At 40.4% G+C, this 20,834-nt stretch overlaps 1 protein-coding gene across 1 annotated transcript in view; it reads right to left on the reverse strand.

Annotated features, from left to right (window-relative positions):
- Nucleotides 1-743: 743 nt before the first annotated feature.
- Nucleotides 744-20,834, reverse strand: part of NPY1R (neuropeptide Y receptor Y1) — a 120,375-nt gene continuing 100,284 nt past the window's right edge. The window contains exons 2-3 of the mRNA XM_040420525.1: nucleotides 7,864-8,691; nucleotides 744-1,870 (exon numbers count right to left, since the gene is read on the reverse strand). Coding sequence (XP_040276459.1) covers nucleotides 1,454-1,870; nucleotides 7,864-8,541 — 1,095 coding nt within the window. The 5' untranslated portion in view covers nucleotides 8,542-8,691 and the 3' untranslated portion in view covers nucleotides 744-1,453. The remainder of the gene's footprint in view (nucleotides 1,871-7,863; nucleotides 8,692-20,834) is intronic.

Below are 20,834 nucleotides of genomic sequence, written 5' to 3' on the forward strand. Positions count from 1 at the left end.
AAATACTATGAATAGCCGCTGGCCCTATCTTATATGAAGGATGGCTGTATGCCTATCCCATGCATGCTTAAACTCCTCCACTGTATTTTCAGCTGCCACTTCTGCAGGAAGGCTATTCCATGCATCCACTACTCTCTCAGTAAAGTAATACTTCCTGATATTCCTTTTAAACCTTTGCCCCTCTAATTTAAAACTATGTCCTCTTGTAGCAGTTTTTCTTCTTTTAAATATTCTCTCCTCTTTTACCTTGTTGATTCCCTTTATGTATTTAAAAGTTTCTATCATATCCCCTCTGTCTCGTCTTTCTTCCAAGCTATACATGTTAAGGTCCTTTAATCTTTCCTGGTAAGTTTTATCCTGCAATCCATGTACCAGTTTAGTAGCTCTTACTGAGCACAATGCTCCAAATGAGGTCTCACTAGTGCTCTGTAGAGCGGCATGAGCACCTCCCTCTTTCTACTGGTACTACTTTAGCTGCCTTCTCTTTGATTGTTGTTCCTGGTTGCTTGGAATAATGGAATGTATCAGGTGAATGAATTTGTGAGCATAAACTCAAGGGATGATACAACTGAATGTTGAAGTCACCCAGTGATGTGTAAAGAAACTATGGAAATGCTACCTTGTTTGTACCAGAGCAGCAAGCAAAGAAAAGGCAACAGATACAGTAGGGTACGGTTATTATAACTATTCATACGTTTTTAATATTTATTGTTATGATAAAATGGACCTAATATTGAAAGAGAATTATCTACATTTAACAGCCATGAAAACTATTACCAACAACAATAATGGGAAATAAACAAGAAATACAATATATTCTTTATAGAAGAAAAGCACATCTACAGTAATATTTTTCTCACTGTATAAACTTTAAGGCACACTTCCTTAAAATATTGTCTTCCCTGGTACAACTACAGATACAGTGTATATGAAAAGAAAAAAATAAGCATATACTTATAAAGCAGTGCCTTCACACACATTGTAAAATATACATGTGTGTTTTCTGTACAATTCTATGAAAAAGTAACAATTATAATAAATATCACATCTGATATCAACTGACTATAATTATTAGTACAATCTTAAGTGTAAAGTATAAAATATTGTAACATTCACAGTTTTGGGTGATCAGTGTTATTTTTGTTGTTCTTAGTGCCAAAAACCGCTCTAACCCACAAGAACAAAGTAAAAGCACATAGCTGCAGAATGCTATTATATAAATATATGGCATTGTGTCTTTATACAAAATCACATAATTGTGTGGGAGATACAGACATAACAATGAAAAAAAAAAAAAAAAACTCCCAAAGTCCAAATACAAAGCTACTGTTAACAAGTACCAAAAACACAAATGTTTGTGAAGTGACTTATGTAATGGATTTGTGCTTATTAGAGGAACAAAGGGAACATATTTTCAACACACTGCCAGAATGCTGGCATTTCATCATCCATTTTATGCTATTGGGCTTGCTTGTTTAAGAGATGTTTTAGAAATATCAGTTTGCATGGTAGACATAGCTATAGTCTCATAATCATCTTCTCGAGATCTAAAATCACAGAAATTAAAGAAGAACTGTAGGTCCCTCTGAAAGTTTTTGTTGAGAAAACCATAGAAGATGGGATTAACACAAGTAGAGATCATTGCTGTTAGATGGCAAATCAAAAATAACAAGTTATGGCTGCAGGTTGCAATTGCTTCATGGTTCCAATCAAACACCAAGTTGAAGATAAAAAATGGCAGCCAACATAGAGCAAATCCAACCACAATGGAAAAGAGCATGATGTTGATTCTCTTTGTTTCACTGGATCTATACTTATTGTCTCTCATCTTATCCATCATGTTATTCCGTCTTTTTAGTCTGAGAAATATCTAAAAGGAAAGAGAAATAAAATTGACCTTTATTAGTTAGCATGTGCAAGAACCAAATGGTAGAAAACTAGTGCTAGTTCTATATTAAAGTGCTCTCTTTAATATTACTACTTTCATGTGTTCTTCATTGTGTCCCGGCTACAAAAATGCTTTGCCAGAGGAAAATGTACCTTTTACTCCTTAATTATGTGGCAATGGGACATGATCCTTGCTTTAAGTTTCTTTCTAGTTTATCCCACATAGAGGCCCCCAACATGACATCAGGCACACAACATTGGATTTAGAACATTTGAAGGTCCCAGGGATCTTATAGCCCTGCTGTGTGATGGGGATCCTACTTAACACCTCCAGTTGTGGGTGGTAGGTCACCACCAGAGGCACACGCTGTTTCTGTGTATTTTCCTTGCATTGGAGAAGTTGATATCTGGGTATTCTGGTGGCTCTTGTGAAAAAATATGGTGACGGTAGACGAGAGCCAGATCCCCAACACACAGCAAAACTATAAGATCCCTGGAAGTTAACGTTCACGTGTTCTTCATCCAATGTTGTGTACCAGATTCTCTGCACTCCCTCTATGTGGGAGAAACTGAATAGAAACCTAAAATAAGCATGAGGTCCAACCGCCACACAATTAAAGAGAAAAAGGTACATTTTCTTGAAGCATTTTTTTAGCCTGGGACAGTTATATTGAAAGGTGATTTCAAATCTCAAAGAGCCAGAATTTGGAAATAGAAATTCATAATACTGCTTGACATGTTGAATGCTGGACTGAATTTGTCTCAGGGATTTATGGCACACTACAAGATCTAAAGAGTCTACAGTTGACATGGGAGCATCAGGTCTGTGAGATATCATTTAGAGACCATTAAACTTTCTCAGCGCTTATTTGTAAGACTGTAAGGACTCATTCTCAAGATCTCTGATATTGTGTTGTTTTTCAAATGTCCATTCGTTACACCATGTCTCTGCTATATATATATATATATATATATATATATATATAAATATTTAGCTGTTTCTTCAGACACTCCTGTAGTACTCCTGACAAAGAGACCAAAGTTGTCTTGAAAGCTGGCTATGTAACATCATTGCTTCTTCTTTTTTCTTTTTTTTTTTATAAGAGCACCAAACCAGATAATAAGACGGGACTGATCAACAAAGTATAGTGTGAAATTGTATATAGTTTTGTATTATAAAACAAGAAATCCTTAGTCATGCAATTTATTGTAATAAAAGACTTGATAATTGTATGTGGAATACAACTGATTCTGCACAAAATATAACAGAGAAGCAAGACCATTTGACAACCCCTTTAATACCAAATTCATTAATAAAATCTTGACTTCGAGGAGAGAATAATGTACTTTTGTAAAGACATTCAAATACAGCACAATCTATTTTAATTATACTATGGGTGCTGTACTACATATCTATACATCCAAATGTATTAGGTCTGACACAGGTTTACACTGGCATTTGTTATGTACAGTGCCTTAAAAAAGTATTCCTACCCCTTGAACTTTTCCACATTTTTTCATGTTACACCCACAAACAAATGTATTTCATTAAAATTTTATGTGATAGACAAACACAAAGTAGAAGAATGTGTGAAGTGAAAATGAGACATGGTTTTAAAATTTTTTTAATAAATAAAAATCTCAAAAGTGTGGCATACATTTGTATTCAGCTCCCTGTAATCTTATGCCCCTAAATAAAATTGAATGTGATCAATTACAGATGTCACCTAATTAGTAAATAGACTCCACCTGTGTCTAATTTATTTTCAGTATAACTACAACTGTCAGAGGTTTGTTAGAGACCATTAACCACCTCAGCTCCCCTAGCTTAAACCCCCTTAATGACCAGACCACTTTTTACAATTCTGCACTACACTACTTTCACGGTTTATTGCGCGGTCATACAACTTACCACCCAAATGAATTTTACCTCCTTTTCTTCTCACTAATAGAGCTTTCATTTGGTGGTCTTTCATTGCTGCTGACATTTTACCTTTTTTTGTTATTAATCGAAATTGACAGAAATTTTTGCAAAAAAATGACATTTTTCACTTTCTGTTGTAAAATTTTTCAAACAAAACTACATTTCTATATAAATTTTTCTCTAAATTTATTGTTCTACATGTCTTTGATAAAAAAAAATGCAATAAGTGTATATTTATTGGTTTGCGCAAAAGTTATAGCGTTTACAAATTATGGTACAAAAATGAGAATTTCCGCATTTTGAAGCAGCTCTGACTTTCTGAGCACCTGTCATGATTCCTGAGGTTCTAGAATGCCCAGACAGTAGAAACACCCCACAAATGACCCCATTTTGGAAATTAGACACCCTAAGGTATTCGCTGATGGGCATAGTGAGTTCATGGAAGTTTTTATTTTTTGTCACAAGTTAGCGGAAAATGATTTTTATTTTTTTTTCTCTTACAAAGTCTCATATTCCACTAACTTGTGACAAAAAATAAAATTTTACATGAACTCGCCATACCCCTCAGGAAATACCTTGGGGTGTCTTCTTTCCAAAATGGGGTCACTTGTTGGGTATTTATACTTCCCTGGCATTTTAGGGGACATAAAGTGTGAGAAGTAGTTTGGAATCCAAATGCGTAAAAAATGCCCTGTGAAATCGTAAAGATTCTCGTTGGACTTTCGGCCCCTTTGCGCACCTAGGCTGCAGAAAAGTGTCACACATGTGGTATCGCCGTACTCAGGAGAAGTAGGGCAATGTGTTTTGGGGTGTATTTTTACATATACCCATAATGTGTGTGAGAAATATCTTTGTAAATGACAACTTTTAAAAAATTTTTATACAAAGTTGTCAATTTACAGGGATATTTCTCTCACCCAGCATGGGTATATGTAAAAAGACACCCCAGAAGAAGTCTGGGACATAAATGTCAAAAAAAATTTACGCATTTGGTTTCCGTGAGGGGTATGGTGAGTTCATGTGAGATTTTTTTTTTGTCACAAGTTAGTGGAATAAGAGACTTTGTAAGAAAAAATAATAATAATAATTTTCGCTAACTTGTGACAAAAAAAGAACATGTCCTATTCTTGCCCGCAATTGCGGACAAGAAAAGGCATTTTCTATATAGTTCTGGCAATGTGCGGATCCGCAAAATGCGGAAAGCACATTGCCGGTGTCCGTGTTTTGCGGATCCGTGGTTCCGCAGATCCTCAAAACACATACGGACGTCTGAATGGAGCCTTACAGGGGGTGATCAATGACAGGGGGGTGATCAGGGAGTCTATATGGGGTTATCACCCCCCTGTAAGGCTCCATTCAGATGTCCGTATGTGTTTTGCGGATCCGTGGATTCGCGGATACGCAAAACACATACGGACGTCTGAATGGAGCCTTACAGGGGGGTGATCAATGACAGGGGGGTGATCAGGGAGTCTATATGGGGTGATCAGGGGTTAATGAGGGGTTAATAAGTGACAGGGGGGGTGTAGTGTAGTGGTGTTTGGTGCTACTTACAGAGCTGCCTGTGTCCTCTGGTGGTCGATCCAAGCAAAAGGGACCACCAGAGGACCAGGTAGCAGGTATATTAGACGCTGTTAACAAAACAGTGTCTAATATACCTTTTTGGGGTTAAAAAAATTGCATCTACAGCCTGCCAGCGAATTATCGCCGCTGGCAGGCTGTAGATCCACTCGTTTACCTCCCGATCCTGTGAACGCGCCCTCCTGTGTGCACGCGTTCACAGGAAATCTCGCGTCTCGTGAGATGACGCGCCGGCGCGTCAAGGATGAACAAATCGACCGCCTCCAGAACGCAATCCTGCGTTAGGCGGTCCGCAGGTGGTTAAAACAGCATCATGAAAACTAAGAAACACACCAGACAGGTCAGGAATAAAGTTGTGGAGACATGTAATGCAGGGTTAGGTTATAAAAAAAATATCCCAAGCATCTCATGGAGCACTGTTCAATTCCTCATCCAAAATTGGAAGCAGTATGGCACAAATGAAAACCTACCAAGACATAGTCATCCACCTACAGTAAACTGACTTCCCATGGTGAAATACGATCTAAGATCCAAGATCTATGGAATGATCTACTAAAGCCTTTATCCTTAAAGAAAAACTGGAGAGCTTCGAAGAACATTTGTAACTATATCTACCTGATCTGAACGGCGTTTACATTAAACCACGTGTGCCGCTGACAGCAGGAGACCACATGGGACACCAGCGAGCAGGAGATTACTTGAGATGCCAGCGCACAGGATCAGAGCGGGTAATGGCAACTTCCTCATATAGAATACACGGAGGTAAGAGGCATTTTACTGCCACCCCATAAAGGAAAGAGATGCTTATCCACATTATACCACCAACTGTGAGTAACATATGGATTAATACCAAAAACAAAGTACAGTATATCATTGAGAAGGTGAATAAGCAACCATAATGGGTAACTAAGAGCCGTTTCATAATTCACCACTATATATAGTATACTATAAAGTGTGGAACATATGGTCTAATATCTAAGAGGATCTAAGTACATGAACAACTTAAATATATGAACAACTAAGCGGTTCTGTAAAGAAAGACTGTTGCAAGAGATCTTAACATTTAATACAAAGATGGACATTATGTACTAAACGTTTTTTTGGTTATCATCTCACAAGCTACTTGATAGGTTGATTTTATTGTTAATGACTTGCATTGTAATAGTACTATTAAAGTGAGTCGTCATTTCTGCTGTCAGCCATATATATAGCACACTACTCAGTGAGAAGTGTTGCTCAGAACACACTGTAGCAACACTTAGGTGGCAGTATGTTTGGCTGACATCACAATATGAGGACCCCTTTACATCTATGAACTTTATATCTATGAACTTTATATTTTATAATGTTTTACTAATTTTGTTTTCTTTATTTTCATGACTATGAAAATTGTAGATTTACACTGAAGGCATCAAAACTATGAATTAACACATGTGGAATTATATACACAACAAACAAGTGTGAAACAACTGAAAATATGTCATATTCTAGGTTCTTCAAAGTAGCCACCTTTTGCTTTGATTACTGCTTTGTACACTCTTGGCATTCTCTTGATGAGCTTCAAGAGGTAGTCCCCTGAAATGGTTTTCACTTCACAGGTGTGCCCTGTCAGGTTTAATAAGTGGGATTTCTTGCCTTATAAATGGTGTTGGGACCATCAGTTGCATTGAGGAGAAGTCAGGTGGATACACAGCTGATAGTCCTACTGAATAGACTGTTAGAATTTGTATTATGGCAAGAAAAAAGCAGCTAAGTAAAGAAAAACGAGTGACCATCATTACTTAAAAAAATAAAGGTCAGTCAGTCAGCCGAAAAATTGGGAAAACTTTGAAAGTAAGGGCTATTTGACCATGAAGGAGAGTGATGGGGTGCTGCGCCAGATGACCTGTCCTCCACAATCACCGGACCTGAACCGGACCTGAACCCAATCGAGATGGTTTGGGGTGAGCTGGACCGCAGAGTGAAGGCAAAAGGGCCAACAAGTGCTAAGCATCTCTGGGAACTCCTTCAAGACTGTTGGAAGACCATTTCATGTGACTACCTCTTGAAGCCCATCAAGAGAATGACAAGAGTGTGCAAAGCAGTAATCAAAGCAAAAGGTGGCTACTTTGAAGAACCTAGAATATGACATATTTTCAGTTGTTTCACACTTGGTTGTTATGTATATAATTCCACATGTGTTAATTCATAGTTTTGATGCCTTCATAGTCATGAAAATAAAGAAAACTCTTTGAATGAGAAGGTGTGTCCAAACTTTTGGTCTGTACTGTGTGTATATATATATATATATATATATATATATATATATGGATATGGTGTGGTAGAGCACATAGGGGATAATAAACGGCTTACAGAAATCATAAGTCTCTGAGCAATTCTAGATGAAGTGTGCCTATCTAATTTAATCATATAAAGTAAAAAGTGAGCAGAGGAAAAAATATTAGACCACACTATAAAAAATAAAATGTTACCTTTGTATAGCAGATAAATATAAAGAAGAGTGGTCCAAGGTATTGCACAACAAATAGCAAAGTTGTATATGAAAGTCTGAATTTCTCCTTTGGGAACTCTTGCATGCACACATATTTTCCAATGTATGAATCAATGCTTATATTCCGAAATGGTTCATCTGTTAGAGTATTGTATATCATAAAAGGCAAAGAGCCAGCCATGGCTACAATCCATATTGCTGTGATTCCAATACATGCATGTCTGTTATTTGGTCTCCATCCACGAGGATTAATGATGAGTTGATGACGTTCAATAGCAATGAGAACCAAGGAGAATATAGAAACTGTGACTGAAACACACTGAGTATATTCATTCAGCTTACACATTACTTCTCCAAAAATCCAGTGATCCATCAGGGTGTAAACCAGAGTAAACGGGAGACACATTATTGTTGCCAAAAGATCAGAAAATGAGAGATTTACAATTAGAATATTGGTGACGTTGCGCATCTCTTTTTGCTTCAATATAATGATTATAAGAGCCAAATTCCCAGAGAGTCCAAGAATGATAACAAGTCCATAGGCCAGACATAATGTAAAAGTTATTGCCAATGGCAAACTACAGTCTTCAGGTGGCATCATATTTTGGAAGTAGGATCCATTAGTTGACTGATTATTGTAATCTGTTGAAAAATTCATCTTGCCAACTGTCCTCACAGTACCACCAATATCAACAAAAAAATAAAACGGAATTTAGGAGGCTTCAGTGCGGCAAACAGTATGATTTGTTAGCTTTGTTTCTGCATGAGGTAATCAGTAAAGTGTGCATGCTGAGGCCAACTGGATAATCTGGGGAAACATGAAATGCAAAATAAAGTTATGTTTGACATATTTCTTTTTTTGTCTGTTTTAACAGCAGTTTGGAAATTAATGCATAATATTATTTTGATGTACTGTATAATGAGGGTATTTTTTAAATCTTACTTGAAAGTTCACCCCTGACTGGTTGCCTATCTCCTCATCTCTTTCATATTTTGTGCTCTAACAAGTTTGAACTATAATATTTTTGATAACTAGGAATAAAGGCTTTATAAATATCACATGGCACAGCTATAGGACTTGCAGCAGTTACAAGATTCATCTTGTTCCAGTGCCTACCCTGCACTAGAACACAATAAATACTACTACCTCAGGACCAAAACTGAAATTACAGCATTGTCTACACAGCTGTGTTGGCCACCAAAGTTTCATTTACCAAAACAGGGTTTTTTGGAGATCCCTTTGTGTCCTCTACTAGGCCACAGCTGAAGTTACTTGGAAGTAAGAGAGTAAACATAGGATTGTGAACATTGCAAGTAATCATGCAAAATAATGAGACACAAACAAGAGACCCAATTGGACAAAAAAAATGAGAATAACAACAGTTACGTCACACAAAAATATACAGGCATCTTTGCATCTGAAAACAGCCAAACTATTAAAACATAAACGTATTTATAGCGTATGGTAAATGTCATAATGAAGAAAAAAAAATCTTTTCTAAAGTTTTTATTTTTTTTCAGTATTGAAACACAAGAAAAATTACATAAATATAGTATCGTTGTAATTATACTTATCCAGAAAATGAAAGTAACAGGTCAGTTTTCCCGCTTAGCCAGTGCATTACAAAAAAAAACAACAACAACATAACATTGGCGGTAGAGATGAGCGAATCGAAGCTGACGAAGTCTAATTAGTTCAGAATTTCAGGAAAAATTTGATTCTGAACGAATGCGAATTTCCTCGCACTTTGTGGTAACGAACCACAATTTTTCCTAACATGGCGACTAGCCAGCTACAATCGCGGCTAAAATGGCGGCTAAATGTATGAGAACATGGGGCAAGGAACTCTGGGAAGGCGGGATGACCCATAATGCCATGCATGCAGCCAATCAGCAGCCAGCCAGCCCGGTGATGTCACAGCCCTATAAATACGGCAGCCATCTTAGAGTCTGCCATTCACTATCGTACTTTGTTCAGGGACAGAAGTGTATGCAGGCGCTAGGAAGAGTGAAAGAAAAACTGATTGTTAAAAAAAAAAAAAGAAAGAAGCGATTGACTAGTGCAGGGAAAGGATAGTGAGAGGAATCATTTCACAGGCAGGGAGAGACGTGTGAAGCTAGGAAGAGTCATAGGAAAATCCTCATTGTGAAAAAAAAGCGATTTACAAGTGCAGGGAAACATTACTTGGGGATCCAGATAGTCTCATAATACAGCTCTGTCATTCCAGCAATTAGTTATTGGAGTGCAAGTGCTATGTTGAAAAGCCTTTAGTTGGCTTTTATCTGTGGAAAAAGATAAATATATACGCAGGTCACTTTCGCTGTTAACTGCGCTGATATCCTATTTCAATACAATACGAGCAATATTTATGCAGTTTGCTTTTGTTGTTATTTGCGCTAAAAGTGTTTCTTGTCATATTTCACTACAATACGAGAAAAATAGACGCAGTTCACATTTGGTGTTATTTGCGGTAAAAGTGTTTATTGCCATATTTCTAGAGAAAAAGAGAAAAATATTTGCTGTTATTTGCCCTAAAAGCATTTATTACCCAACCAAAATAATGAAACAACCTCCATCAAAAAGTTATATCTTTATTAGTTATACAGCATAAAACCAAGTATATCGGATAGCAGCAAATGGATACCCAAGTAAGACTGGGAAGGAAACTGTAGAGTCATGCAGCCATTAAAGGTACAAAAAATCAAAAGTCAATATACACGTAGCCCAAAAAGGAAAAAATCATCCAAAGCAAAAATAATAACTAGGAGCAACTAGGAGAAATAATAAAGATTATTAACCAGGAAAAACAATGGGCACAGGATAAGAAGTAAAGCATACCAATGATCACACTCTGACTCCACAGCCTCCCTCACCCAACGCCGTTTCGCCACACAGGCTTCTTCCAAAAGGTTGTTTCATTATTTTGGTGGGGTTGTTATGAGTAGGTGATTTCCTCCAGTTTAGATATTCTAATATGCCCTAACATTTTGGTTGTTGTGTCTAAAAGCATTTATTGTCATATTTCACTACAATACGAGAAAAATAGACGCAGTTCACATTTGGTGTTATTTGCGCTGAAAGCGTTTTTTTGTCATATTTCTAGAGAAAAAGCAAAAAATATTTGCAGTTCACTTTTTCTGTTATTTACTTAGAAATCGTTTAGTGGCCTATTTTAGTCCAATACGAGAAATATATACGCAGTTCACTTTTGCTGTTATTTGCGCTGAAATCGTTTCGTTGCCAATTTCAAATCCTTTAGTTGCTTATCTCAGTAAAAAAGAAAAATATATTTGGTGCTTTTAGGGGTGTTTTAATGTGCTTTTCAGGGGTTTCTTACCAAGGCCTCAGGTTCACATGTCAGCTGGCGGTCGTGTCTTGACTAGCAACCCAGCGGTTCATGATTGGTATACTGGATCTTCGACTTCGTCGCAAGTGACAGCAGCACCAGCAGCCTGAGTCTAGAGTCGCTGATGAGCAGCTTTCCTCACCCGCATAGTAAAGAAACTACTCACCAGCAGCAGCAGGTAGACCTGGAGCAGGACCTGAACTAGCAGGTGGTGGCATACTTTGACAGCACCCTGCCAGCTATCATAGATGATCCGTTGGACTACTAGGCAGCCAAAAAGGATTTGTGGCCGCAACTGGCTGAGTTTGCCCTGGAAAGCTGTCCTGCCCGGCTAGTAGTGTGGCATCAGAGCGGGTGTTTAGTGCGGCGGGGGCCATAGTTACCCCAAGAACTCGCCTGTCCACCCAAAATGTGTAGAGACTTACTTTTATCAAGATGAATCAGGTGTGGATCAGCCACGATTTCCACCCACCAATGCCTGATGCATCAGATTAGATCATCAATCTCCACACTATGTCACCATGCCACTCTGTGGTATTATGCTACTGCTGCTGTTGCTGCCATGTCCACACTATGTCACCAAGCCACCCTGTGGCCTCCTGATGCTGCCATATCCACACTATGTCACTGTGCCACTTTGTGGCCTCCTGATGCTGCTATTTCCACACTATGTCACCTTGCTACCCTACGGTATCATGCTGCTACTGCTGCTGTTGCTGCCATCTCCACACTATGTCACCTTGCCACTTTGTGGCTTCCTGATGCTGCCATGTCCACACTATGTCACCTTGCTACTCTGTGGTATCTTGCTGCTGCTGCTGCCATCTCCACACTATGTCACCTTGCCACTCTGTGGCCTCCTGATGCTGCCATGTCCACACTATGTCACCTTGCCACTCTGTGGTATCATGCTGCTGTTGCTGCCATCCCCACACTATGTCACCTTGCTACTCTGTGGCATCCTGATGCTGCCATCTCCACACTATTTCACTGTGCTATTCTATGGCCTAATCATACTGCTGCTGTTACCTCCACACTTTGTCATTGTGTCACTCTGTGGCCGCCTGATGCTGCCGCCACCCCCAGACCCTGTCATTGTGCCACTTGGTGGTCTCCTCATGCTGGTTCCACCTCACAACTATGTCATAGGGCCACTCTGTTGATTTCTCATGCTGTTATCACCCTCTTTACTCTATGACGGGGTCTCTATTGTCCTTGTTTGGCCTTCTTGAAATCACCATTTATTTGTCCTTTCTTCTGATCGGTCAGAAGGAAGGAAAAATGAGACGCACAACGGATCCTCTCTGTGTAGCAGCTGTAAGGTCTGTATGGTCACATCAGAATTGGCTTATGATTTGGTAGCCAAAAGCAGGAGTGGGTACAAAACACAGAAGACATGCAAATATTACCTTCACGTGTCATCTCTGTTTTCGATCCACTCCTGTTTTTTTTTGTTTTTTTTGCATTACCAATACTTATGGATTACTGAGCAAATGCTGACAAAGTGAAGGCGGATGCTCCACAGACACGATCTATTTTTTGTGTGTTATTTTTCTGACAGATCAGAGAAAGGGAAAAATAATCAGTGACTTCAACACAAACTTACTGCTGACACCCTCTCCACTCTGTCGGGGTGCTCTACTTGCATAAGCATTTAATAGAACAGGTTCTGTAGACATCTATGTGTTATCAGCTGACAAGGGTGTAAAAGGAGTGCGCTTATTCTTGACGCTAACATGGACCTGTAAGGCGTTAATACTTCATTTATTTGCTCAGTTTTGGCCCCGTGACTGCCCAAATAAGTGAAGTGTGCAGTGATTCTAATAGCGACGCCTGTCATCTGCATGTCATACGGACTCACAGTATTATTTCACTACCACAGCAGACTCCCTATGCGTGTTACTGAAAGGCACAGTGTTCTACACCCATATAAAGGCTCTATACAGCCCGTAAATAGTAGTATTTTATCACGATTTGTCGCAAATATATTCGGATCGAAGCAAATTTTTCGGAAAATTCGGCGAACCGGCCGAATCAAATTTTTGAGAAATTCGCTCATCTCTAATTCACGGTATTAAATTATTATTTTTTTTCACCTCTTTTTTCCAGCCCCCCACTACATCATAGCAATACTAAAGGATTCCATTAGAAAGTACAACTTGTCCTACAAAAAACAAGCCCTCATGGATATGTTAACGCAAAAATAAAAAAGGTATGGCTCTAGGAATGCAGGGAGTAAAAAATGAAAAAATAAAAATGGAAAATCACAAGGTCCTGAATAGGTTACATCAATGGAACTATGCTTAGCACTACACTTGAAAGGAAATCTGCTAATGACTTTATCAAGAGTGATCACAACAGGATACGTAGAACTACAGGTAACAGCACTCTGCTAGTCAATTGCGCAAAGATATAAGCAAACACTCAAAGAATAAATGCTTGGGGGTCATACTTACTGCAAATGCAGCTAGAAGCTTTTTGCGAATATAATTGATCAAAAATATTTCGGGCCCATCTACCGGTCGTCAAGGTCGCTTCTAATCAGATGGGTCCTACTCTGACATGCCTCTCCTGGGCTTACAGCCTACAATCTGGGCAAAGTAGTACCAAGCTGCATCCTACACATGCCTCTCCCAGGTTGTGAGCCTGCAGTATGGGCTGGGTAGAATACAGCTGTACAAGCTATCTAATTAAAAGCACATGGTAAATGGGCTGGTGGTGCACGGTTCAATCTCACCACCAGGGGGAGCCACTCCCCTAGTGGCAGTGACAATGGGGAAAAAATAAACGAACCAGCACCTCCACAATAAGTGAATATAAGAACGCAGGTGCACGCTACCTTGGCTAAAACACACTTGGATACGTAGAACTACAGGTAACAGCACTCTGCTAGTCAATTGCGCAAAGATATAAGCAAACACTCAAAGAATAAATGCTTGGGGGTCATACTTACTGCAAATGCAGCTAGAAGCTTTTTGCGAATATAATTGATCAAAAATATTTCGGGCCCATCTACCGGTCGTCAAGGTCGCTTCTAATCAGATGGGTCCTACTCTGACATGCCTCTCCTGGGCTTACAGCCTACAATCTGGGCAAAGTAGTACCAAGCTGCATCCTACACATGCCTCTCCCAGGTTGTGAGCCTGCAGTATGGGCTGGGTAGAATACAGCTGTACAAGCTATCTAATTAAAAGCACATGGTAAATGGGCTGGTGGTGCACGGTTCAATCTCACCACCAGGGGGAGCCACTCCCCTAGTGGCAGTGACAATGGGGAAAAAATAAACGAACCAGCACCTCCACAATAAGTAAATATAAGAACGCAGGTGCACGCTACCTTGGCTAAAACACACTTGGATACGTAGAACTACAGGTAACAGCACTCTGCTAGTCAATTGCGCAAAGATATAAGCAAACACTCAAAGAATAAATGCTTGGGGGTCATACTTACTGCAAATGCAGCTAGAAGCTTTTTGCGAATATAATTGATCAAAAATATTTCGGGCCCATCTACCGGTCGTCAAGGTCGCTTCTAATCAGATGGGTCCTACTCTGACATGCCTCTCCTGGGCTTACAGCCTACAATCTGGGCAAAGTAGTACCAAGCTGCATCCTACACATGCCTCTCCCAGGTTGTGAGCCTGCAGTATGGGCTGGGTAGAATACAGCTGTACAAGCTATCTAATTAAAAGCACATGGTAAATGGGCTGGTGGTGCACGGTTCAATCTCACCACCAGGGGGAGCCACTCCCCTAGTGGCAGTGACAATGGGGAAAAAATAAACAAACCAGCACCTCCACAATAAGTGAATATAAGAACGCAGGTGCACGCTACCTTGGCTAAAACACACTTGGATACGTAGAACTACAGGTAACAGCACTCTGCTAGTCAATTGCGCAAAGATATAAGCAAACACTCAAAGAATAAATGCTTGGGGGTCATACTTACTGCAAATGCAGCTAGAAGCTTTTTGCGAATATAATTGATCAAAAATATTTCGGGCCCATCTACCGGTCGTCAAGGTCGCTTCTAATCAGATGGGTCCTACTCTGACATGCCTCTCCTGGGCTTACAGCCTACAATCTGGGCAAAGTAGTACCAAGCTGCATCCTACACATGCCTCTCCCAGGTTGTGAGCCTGCAGTATGGGCTGGGTAGAATACAGCTGTACAAGCTATCTAATTAAAAGCACATGGTAAATGGGCTGGTGGTGCACGGTTCAATCTCACCACCAGGGGGAGCCACTCCCCTAGTGGCAGTGACAATGGGGAAAAAATAAACGAACCAGCACCTCCACAATAAGTGAATATAAGAACGCAGGTGCACGCTACCTTGGCTAAAACACACTTGGATACGTAGAACTACAGGTAACAGCACTCTGCTAGTCAATTGCGCAAAGATATAAGCAAACACTCAAAGAATAAATGCTTGGGGGTCATACTTACTGCAAATGCAGCTAGAAGCTTTTTGCGAATATAATTGATCAAAAATATTTCGGGCCAATCTACCGGTCGTCAAGGTCGCTTCTAATCAGATGGGTCCTACTCTGACATGCCTCTCCTGGGCTTACAGCCTACAATCTGGGCAAAGTAGTACCAAGCTGCATCCTACACATGCCTCTCCCAGGTTGTGACCCATCTGATTAGAAGCGACCTTGACGACCGGTAGATGGGCCCGAAATATTTTTGATCAATTATATTCGCAAAAAGCTTCTAGCTGCATTTGCAGTAAGTATGACCCCCAAGCATTTATTCTTTGAGTGTTTGCTTATATCTTTGCGCAATTGACTAGCAGAGTGCTGTTACCTGTAGTTCTACGTATCCAAGTGTGTTTTAGCCAAGGTAGCGTGCACCTGCGTTCTTATATTCACTTATTGTGGAGGTGCTGGTTCGTTTATTTTTTCCCCATTGTCACTGCCACTAGGGGAGTGGCTCCCCCTGGTGGTGAGATTGAACCGTGCACCACCAGCCCATTTACCATGTGCTTTTAATTAGATAGCTTGTACAGCTGTATTCTACCCAGCCCATACTGCAGGCTCACAACCTGGGAGAGGCATGTGTAGGATGCAGCTTGGTACTACTTTGCCCAGATTGTAGGCTGTAAGCCCAGGAGAGGCATGTCAGAGTAGGACCCATCTGATTAGAAGCGACCTTGACGACCGGTAGATGGGCCCGAAATATTTTTGATCAATTATATTCGCAAAAAGCTTCTAGCTGCATTTGCAGTAAGTATGACCCCCAAGCATTTATTCTTTGAGTGTTTGCTTATATCTTTGCGCAATTGACTAGCAGAGTGCTGTTACCTGTAGTTCTACGTATCCAAGTGTGTTTTAGCCAAGGTAGCGTGCACCTGCGTTCTTATATTCACTTATTGTGGAGGTGCTGGTTCGTTTATTTTTTTCCCATTGTCACTGCCACTAGGGGAGTGGCTCCCCCTGGTGGTGAGATTGAACCGTGCACCACCAGCCCATTTACCATGTGCTTTTAATTAGATAGCTTGTACAGCTGTATTCTACCCAGCCCATACTGCAGGCTCACAACCTGGGAGAGGCATGTGTAGGATGCAGCTTGGTACTACTTTGCCCAGATTGTAGGCTGTAAGCCCAGGAGAGGCATGTCAGAGTAGGACCCATCTGATTAGAAGCGACCTTGACGACCGGTAGATGGGCCCGAAATATTTTTGATCAATTATATTCGCAAAAAGCTTCTAGCTGCATTTGCAGTAAGTATGACCCCCAAGCATTTATTCTTTGAGTGTTTGCTTATATCTTTGCGCAATTGACTAGCAGAGTGCTGTTACCTGTAGTTCTACGTATCCAAGTGTGTTTTAGCCAAGGTAGCGTGCACCTGCGTTCTTATATTCACTTATTGTGGAGGTGCTGGTTCGTTTATTTTTTCCCCATTGTCACTGCCACTAGGGGAGTGGCTCCCCCTGGTGGTGAGATTGAACCGTGCACCACCAGCCCATTTACCATGTGCTTTTAATTAGATAGCTTGTACAGCTGTATTCTACCCAGCCCATACTGCAGGCTCACAACCTGGGAGAGGCATGTGTAGGATGCAGCTTGGTACTACTTTGCCCAGATTGTAGGCTGTAAGCCCAGGAGAGGCATGTCAGAGTAGGAACCATCTGATTAGAAGCGACCTTGACGACCGGTAGATGGGCCCGAAATATTTTTGATCAATTATATTCGCAAAAAGCTTCTAGCTGCATTTGCAGTAAGTATGACCCCCAAGCATTTATTCTTTGAGTGTTTGCTTATATCTTTGCGCAATTGACTAGCAGAGTGCTGTTACCTGTAGTTCTACGTATCCAAGTGTGTTTTAGCCAAGGTAGCGTGCACCTGCGTTCTTATATTCACTTATTGTGGAGGTGCTGGTTCGTTTATTTTTTCCCCATTGTCACTGCCACTAGGGGAGTGGCTCCCCCTGGTGGTGAGATTGAACCGTGCACCACCAGCCCATTTACCGTGTGCTTTTAATTAGATAGCTTGTACAGCTGTATTCTACCCAGCCCATACTGCAGGCTCACAACCTGGGAGAGGCATGTGTAGGATGCAGCTTGGTACTACTTTGCCCAGATTGTAGGCTGTAAGCCCAGGAGAGGCATGTCAGAGTAGGACCCATCTGATTAGAAGCGACCTTGACGACCGGTAGATGGGCCCGAAATATTTTTGATCAATTATATTCGCAAAAAGCTTCTAGCTGCATTTGCAGTAAGTATGACCCCCAAGCATTTATTCTTTGAGTGTTTGCTTATATCTTTGCGCAATTGACTAGCAGAGTGCTGTTACCTGTAGTTCTACGTATCCAAGTGTGTTTTAGCCAAGGTAGCGTGCACCTGCGTTCTTATATTCACTTATTGTGGAGGTGCTGGTTCGTTTATTTTTTCCCGAGTGATCACAACATTCAGTTTAGGTCAAGCACTTCTGCTCAAATTTGAAGGAAGCATATGATGAAAATAAAGTAATTATCAGAAAATAAACATAGGAAGTCAGTGGAGGAAGATCTATGAGTAAGTGCTACTTGGCCAAAAATAAGAGTAGCTCACTTGAATGCTTGACTGGAACAAGTGGAAAAATGCTAAGGAAGAGTCTAATCATCTTCTTCCAGTGGTGATTAACTAAGACTCACACAGTCATAATTAAGCTTTTTTGTTATTGTGACTCACAAGGGGAATGCTACTCCTACTTTTAATATGCAACTTATGGATCCAATTATTAGCCAGAATGGAGAGCAGCTAAAAATAGCATCTCTTGTTTTAGAGGTTTCAGAACACCCATGTATTGCATTGAAAACCCATTGATTTCAATGGTTATTGTGTAGAGCTTCATTTCTCCTGTGGTGGTAGTGTAGACATAGTGGATTTGTACTGTCAAACCATGCTACAGATTATAAAGCCTCATTCACACGTCAGTATTCCATGTACATACGTGTGATGTTCATGTTCTCCAAGGTCTTACATACCCTTTCATTTATATCAATTCATTCATTTGTATTCAAACATCTGTGTTTTACCACAGTCCATGTGTCCGTGGTTTTAGCATGAAAGCATGCTCTATTATGTCCATTGATCACACCTCATGCATTTGAGTGAGAAGAGGCTGTCATGACCATCTTGATTGAAGATCCCGCACAAAATCTTGTGTGCAGTGATGTATGACTTCACCATGTTGTTCATGCAGGATCTTCAATCAAGATGGCCATGGCGGCCTCTTCGCACTGAAATAGATAAGGTGTTTTTTTTTTCCAACAGATTAACCCTTGAAAGCCTTCACTATTATTCTCAGATGCCGCAAACAGCCATTAACGCGGCATCTAAGGGGTACAATGATAGGGGCGGAGCAATTGCTGTTCCCTGTTGTTGCGCTTCGTGATGAAGTAATTCATCGTGAAGCAAATTTCTTAGTGAAATTTGGCGAAGCAGCCAAATCAAATTTTTCTAAACTTTGCTCATCACTACTAAGAAGCATTGCCTAAAGTGGTCAACCTCTTTGAACAGGACCTGTCATCTTCCCTAACATGATTGTCAGTTATTAGTGATTGATAGCATTGTGTGTACAAGTGTGCATAGAGAGATAGATGTCAGTTACTGATAACCCCTCCCTACTTTACCGATAGCTGTTCATAGAAATTGGAAAAAGCAAAGATATAAATGTATAAATTACAGGTTTCATAAGTTTTTTTTAATAAAAGCATATACAGGTGAAACGCGAAAAATTTGAATATCATGCAAAAGTTCATTTATTTCAATAATTCAACATAAAAGAAGTTGCATTAATGCAGCTTAAAATTAGAATATTGTGAAAAGGTTCAATATTCTAGGCTCAAACTGTCACAATCTAGTCAGCTAATTAATCCATACCCCCTGAGCAAAGGGTACCTGAGATTGTGACTTTGGGGTTCTCATTAACTGTAAGCCATAATCATCCAAATTATAACAAATAAAGGCTTGAAATATCTCGCTTTGCATGTAATGAGTCTATCTTATATATTAGTTTCACCTTTTAAGTTGCATTACTGAAATAAATAAACTTTGCACGATATTCTAATTTTTTGAGTTTCACCAGTATATCAATCAGCTCAGCTCCTCCTGCTCTATAACATAGTGCTTTCAGATTGCATTGCACTTTGTGGTGACAGGTCCTCTTTAAGGTTGTGCCATAGTTATAGAAGAATGATGGATGGACTGACACATAGGTAGATAGATAGATAGATAGATAGATAGATAGATAATATAGACAGATAAAAAAAGAAAAATTCCACGGCACTTCCAAGGAGTAAATTAAATAAAATGTGTTTTAATCACCAAACACATTTTATTTAATTTACTTCTTGGAAGTTCCGTGGAATTTTTCTCTTTTTGGAGGTTTGATATCCGTGCGCCGCTGTCCCCCTGATTACCGCCGCTGTCCCAGGCGCTGTGTTTAGTGGTGATCCGCTGCCAGTGTTTCCTTCCAGCCCTGGCCAAAGCATGCTTGCTGCTTGTTTCCTGCAGAATTTCCTTAGGGGCCAGCACACGTCACTTCCTGTGCTTTATGGGTTGGATCACGTGACCTCGCTGACCAATCCTAGCGCTCCTGCACATATATAAGTGGCTCAGCCCCCTTCCCAGATGCCTCAGTGTCAATGTCCTTGTGTCCTGTTAAGGTTCCTGATATCTGCTTGTGTTCCTGACTCGTACTTGTATTCCTGAACTCTGCTACCTGTTTGATCCCTGCCTACCTGGATTTTCTGATCTGTACCTGTGCCACCTGCCCTGACCTGTTGCCTGTTTGACTTTGCCTCTGCCTCATTCTTCGGTCCTGCACTGTTGCTCCTGGTTACTACTCAGCCTTCTGACAACGCCTGTACCTCTGGTACTTCGCTCAGGTACCACCTGGTCCGCCTGGCTGCCTTGTGTGCCAATCCTCCTCAAGAGGTAGCGACCTGGTGTTCCCCTCGGGAAAGTCTATCCCCACCATCAAGGGTACTGTGAAGATCGAGGGGTTTCCTTAGACAACACCCTTAAAGGAGGTAGGACATGTGGCACAGTGGGTTCACACCCGCTGGTTCGTGACAATAGATAGATAGCAAATGATGAATATTCCCACAAGTTATGTCTGT

Source organism: Bufo bufo, chromosome 2, assembly GCF_905171765.1.
Source record: "Bufo bufo chromosome 2, aBufBuf1.1, whole genome shotgun sequence".
Lineage (NCBI taxonomy): Eukaryota > Metazoa > Chordata > Amphibia > Anura > Bufonidae > Bufo > Bufo bufo.